General features: G+C 42.1%; 1 protein-coding gene across 3 annotated transcripts in view; it reads right to left on the bottom strand.

Annotated features, from left to right (window-relative positions):
- Nucleotides 1-2,384: 2,384 nt before the first annotated feature.
- LOC138349491 (uncharacterized) overlaps nt 2,385-5,311 on the bottom strand; it is a 7,285-nt gene continuing 4,358 nt past the window's right edge. For 2 of the 3 annotated variants that reach the window (XM_045741169.2, XM_069327015.1), the window contains 2 exons: nt 4,806-4,850; nt 2,385-4,199 (listed from right to left, as the gene is read on the bottom strand). In XM_045741169.2, the coding sequence (XP_045597125.1) occupies nt 3,985-4,199; nt 4,806-4,850 (260 nt within the window). In that variant the 3' untranslated portion in view covers nt 2,385-3,984. The remainder of the gene's footprint in view (nt 4,200-4,805; nt 4,851-5,311) is intronic. The other variant, XM_045741170.2, reaches the window with a different exon arrangement.

The following is a 5,311-nucleotide window of genomic DNA, read 5'->3' as shown; positions in this document are numbered from 1 at the left end:
CCTGCCGTCTATTATATTAGCATTGTGCAACGTCCTCAACCCACACGACACCTAGGACGTCACTCCTGACGTCCGCTCCTTTGACGTCACGTACGCTCTGCCATAATCCGTCATTGTGAGTCATGTATGACTCATTGTGAGTCATGCATGTGAGTCATTGGTATTCACAACCTTAAATGGTATTCTGTTTACGTGTGGGTCTCGCGAAACGCTGAGTCAGTATATCTGCATACCAATTTGAAGTGATAGAAGCACAAGGAAATGGCATAAGAGGACGGGATGTAGAAACAAAAGTATCCAACCACTTATTCTAGTATTATTCTACAACTACTACTTTATCCACATTATTCTACTACAACTACTTTATCCACAACTTGTTTTATTCATCTGAATAGGATCTGAATCTCGTTTCTGGCCCTGGAAGGTGTCACTTTGCTTATTTTTGGTCCTGGAAGGTGCCACTATACTTATTTCTGGCCCTGGAAGGTGCCACTATACTTATTTCTGGCCCTGGAAGGTGCCACTATACTTATTTCTGGCCCTGGAAGGTGCCACTATACTTATTTCTGGCCCTGGAAGGTGCCACTATACTTATTTCAGGCCCTGGAAGGTGCCACTATACTTATTTCTGGCCCTGGAAGGTGCCACTATACTTATTTCTGGCCCTGGAAGGTGTCACTATACTTATTTCTGGCCCTGGAAGGTGCCACTATACTTATTTCTGGCCCTGGAAGGTGCCACTATACTTATTTCTGGCCCTGGAAGGTGCCACTATACTTATTTCTGGCCCTGGAAGGTGCCACTATACTTATTTCTGGCCCTGGAAGGTGCCACTTTGCTTATTTTTGGTCCTGGAAGGTGCCACTATACTTATTTCTGGCCCTGGAAGGTGCCACTATACTTATTTCTGGCCCTGGAAGGTGCCACTATACTTATTTCTGGCCCTGGAAGGTGCCACTATACTTATTTCTGGCCCTGGAAGGTGCCACTATACTTATTTCTGGCCCTGGAAGGTGTCACTTTGCTTATTTTTGGTCCTGGAAGGTGCCACTATACTTATTTCTGGCCCTGGAAGGTGCCACTATACTTATTTCTGGCCCTGGAAGGTGCCACTATACTTATTTCTGGCCCTGGAAGGTGCCACTATACTTATTTCAGGCCCTGGAAGGTGCCACTATACTTATTTCTGGCCCTGGAAGGTGCCACTATACTTATTTCTGGCCCTGGAAGGTGCCACTATACTTATTTCTGGCCCTGGAAGGTGCCACTATACTTATTTCTGGCCCTGGAAGGTGCCACTATACTTATTTCTGGCCCTGGAAGGTGCCACTATACTTATTTCTGGCCCTGGAAGGTGCCACTATACTTATTTCTGGCCCTGGAAGGTGCCACTATACTTATTTCTGGCCCTGGAAGGTGCCACTATACTTATTTCTGGCCCTGGAAGGTGCCACTATACTTATTTCTGGCCCTGGAAGGTGCCACTATACTTATTTCTGGCCCTGGAAGGTGCCACTATACTTATTTCTGGCCCTGGAAGGTGCCACTTTACTTATTTCTGGCCTTGGTAGGTGCCACTTTACTTATTTCTGGCCCCTGAAGGGTACCACCTTGTTTCTGGCCCTGGGGGGCGGGGAGAGAGGGTGCCCTTACTTGTTTCTGACCCTCGGGGGGGGGGGCTTACTTTTTATTAACCCTGGAAGATACTGCTAACTAAGAGAAAGTAGTAATGTAGTTTAGCTGCTCATTGGGGTTATTTTTGGAACTGGAAGTCAATTGCTGTGTTCAGTGAACTCTCCAATTGTTCATTTTACAGTTTTAATATTACCTGATGCTATACGTTTCGTTGACTCAGTCAACATTTTCAACGGCAGAATAGCAGTAGTGAACACAGGATGACTAGTTAATGTTTAACGAATGTCACGTTGGTCAAGAGTTCTACTCCAGGTTACCAGTCTCTTGTTGTTATCTGGTCTCCTGTTGTGTGATCTGTTGCTGTTATCTGGTCTGTTGCTGTTATCTGGTCTCCTTCTGTTGTGTGGGCTATTGCTGTTATCTTGTCTCCTACTGTTATCTGGTCTCCTGTTGCGTGATCTGTTGCTGTTATCTGGTCTCCTTCTGATGTGTGGGCTATTGCTGTTATCTTGTCTCCTACTGTTACCTGGTCTCCTGTTGCGTGATCTGTTGCTGTTATCTGGTCTGTTGCTGTTATCTGGTCTCCTTCTGTTGTGTGGGCTATTGCTGTTATCGTGTCTCCTACTGTTATCTGGTTTGGCACTGTTGTACTGTTTCGAAATATTGCTGTTTATTTTGATATATAATGTTTCCACTTGAACACAGTTGTATGTGTTTCGGGAAAGTGTTGTCACAAGAAACACCAACACTGTAATTCAGGATCATTTAATACTGTATGATATAAATACAAAGAGTTATTTCAAAATAATACATAAATGAGCAAACTTTATTACTGTTAAACTGTACACAATTTCCTGGAATACATTTGTAATTCCAGTAGAGATTATTGTTTTGTGTTAAAATTAAAGAAGAAATAAAAGAACCAAAAAGTCATGATGTTTTAAGTAAAGTAACATCGATTAATTCAAATTATTATATATGAACATTTATTGACTTTTCTTGAAATTTATGTACAATATACAAACTCATTAATTACTCAGGAAAATAGCAATAATAGAATTGAAATATTATTTCTTAGAATATACTTTACATTACAAAAATAGCACTGCTTTTATTACTCTTAATTGAAAACAAAAATTACAAAGCAAATGACATAATTAGTTTACAATAATAGCAACGTTAATAGTTACAATAATAGACTCATTACTAGTTACAGTACTAGCAACAGTAATAGTTACAATACTAGCAACAGTAATAGTTACAGTATTAGCAACAGTAATAGTTACACTATTAGCAACAGTAATAGTTACACTATTAGCAACAGTAATAGTTACACTATTAGCAACAGTAATAGTTACACTATTAGCAACAGTAATAGTCAGAATACTAGCAACAATAGCAGTTACAATACTAGCAACAGCACTAGACACAGTATAAAACATGGAGACATACAACTACTACCGGAATCAAGAGTCATGTACAATGTACAGTCAGACAATGAGTCACGTCCAGACAGTCATATACAATGACTCAGAATCGTCAGTCTTTCCCAAATGATTCCAATCGTTCCATTTACAGAACGATTGGTTTATCCTGACCCATTGCCAGTGCTATATAGTCGTAATGGCTTGGCGCTCTTCCCCTGATAATTCCCTTCCCTTCCATTTACAGACTTACAATGGATATATAAAAGTCAGCATTCAACTTATAACTTGGACTGAAGTGGTCACGTATATTGATAAATAATTCCATAGGATTTGATTGATAAGACATATATAGGATAAACATAGCTTAAATGTATAGTGCTTTCCTTATCTTATGACCTCCTATATACACGGTATAGGCACCTGTTGACTTATGTACACGGTGTAGGCACCTGTTGACTTCCAATGTACACGGTGTAGGCACCTGTTGACTTCCTATGTACACGGTGTAGACACATGTTAACCTATGTACACACGGTGTATATACCTGCTGACTTATGTACACAGTGTAGGCACCTGGTCTATGTACACAGTGTAGGGGTCTCGTAGCCTGGTGGATAGCGCGCAGGACTCGTAATTCTGTGGCGCGGGTTCGATTCCCGCACGAGGCAGAAATAAATGGGTAAAGTTTCTTTCACCCTGATTGCCCCTGCTACCTAGCAGTAAATAGGTACGTGGGTGTTAGTCAGCTGTCACGGGCTGCTTCCTGGGGGTGGAGGCCTGGTCAAGGACCGGGCCGCGGGGACACTAAAAAAAGCCCCGAAATCAACTCAAGATAACCTCAAGATAACTCAAGATAACCTGTTAACCTCCAATGTACACGGTCTAGGTAACTACGAGTGAGATTCTGGGTTTGGCGCTGGGCTTAAGGCGTGTGTTCCTGTGGGAGGTTGACCACCAGACCGTAGATGCTGTTGGTGCTGCTGTGGTGGGAGGCAGCGGCCACAGCCGGCCGCTCCTGCCACTCCTCGTAGATATTCTCCTGGAGACCATCCTGCAGGGGCGGCCCGCTGCGTGATGACGGGGGCGCAGCTGCAGGATACACTTGGCGGTCACACTTGGGAAGATGCACACCATTATCTACACAGAGACAAGAGAGTGACAAAGATTCAATGAGAAGGTTTATGAGAGACAGAGAAAGAATACGTGAGAGATGTTGAGAATAGTGAGAGATGACTCGTCTTTAGATATGATCCGTTCAGGTTGGACTTTCAACGTCGGTGAGGTGTTGATGGACTTAGAGTTATGTCTAGGATAACATGAATTTGTTGGCTGCCTCAGTCACAGCTAGTGTGACTGAGGCAGGATAACAGCCAGTGTGACTAAGGCAGGATAACAGCTAGTGTGACTGAGGTAGGATAACAGCTAGTGTAACTGAGGCAGGATAACAGCTAGTGTAACTGAGGCAGGATAACAGCTAGTATAACTGAGGCAGGATAACAGCTAGTGTGACTAAGGCAGGATAACAGCCAGTGTGACTGAGGCAGGATAACAGCTAGTGTAACTAAGGTAGGATAACAGCTAGTGTGATTGAGGCAGGATAACAGCTAGTATAACTGAGGCAGGATAACAGCTAGTGTGACTGAGGCAGGATAACAGCTAGTATAACTGAGGCAGGATAACAGCTAGTGTGACTAAGACAGGATAACAGGTAGCGTGACTAAGGCAGGATAACAACATACTTACGTTTGCTATTGTCTTCAGTCTTGCTCTTAAACTGAGACGCGACCACTTGAAAAAGAATTATGATTATTGAAATGTGTATAATAATTATAATAATAATAATAAATAATAATTAGAAGAAGAAAATCCGTAGGAGCCGTGATGAGGACTCGAACCCATGCGGTGGATGTTCCCAGGCACACACCAGGGAACACCCAGCACATAGGTTCGAATCCTCATCACGGCTCTTGTGGATTTTCTCATTACAAGGATTGATTCTGATTCTGTACGCTGTAGCTACATCTTTTGGAAGCATTAAAACCAACTTAAGCTGTAACACATTGTAAAATTAAATATGTGTAATGAACTCCTTAAAAAATCAAAGTTGGATTCAATGTGTAGTACACTCTTTAAGACTCAATGTTTACGTGCAATATGGAGAGTGAACTCCTTAAGAATCAATATTGGATGTAATATGTTTAGTTAAGTTACTTAGACTCAATGTCAATTTATGTTTTATTCCATTTTTG

This window comes from Procambarus clarkii, chromosome 19 (assembly GCF_040958095.1).
Source record: "Procambarus clarkii isolate CNS0578487 chromosome 19, FALCON_Pclarkii_2.0, whole genome shotgun sequence".
Taxonomy (NCBI): domain Eukaryota; kingdom Metazoa; phylum Arthropoda; class Malacostraca; order Decapoda; family Cambaridae; genus Procambarus; species Procambarus clarkii.
Note: the sequence above shows the minus strand (reverse complement) of the source record. Positions and strands in the feature narration are given on the sequence as shown.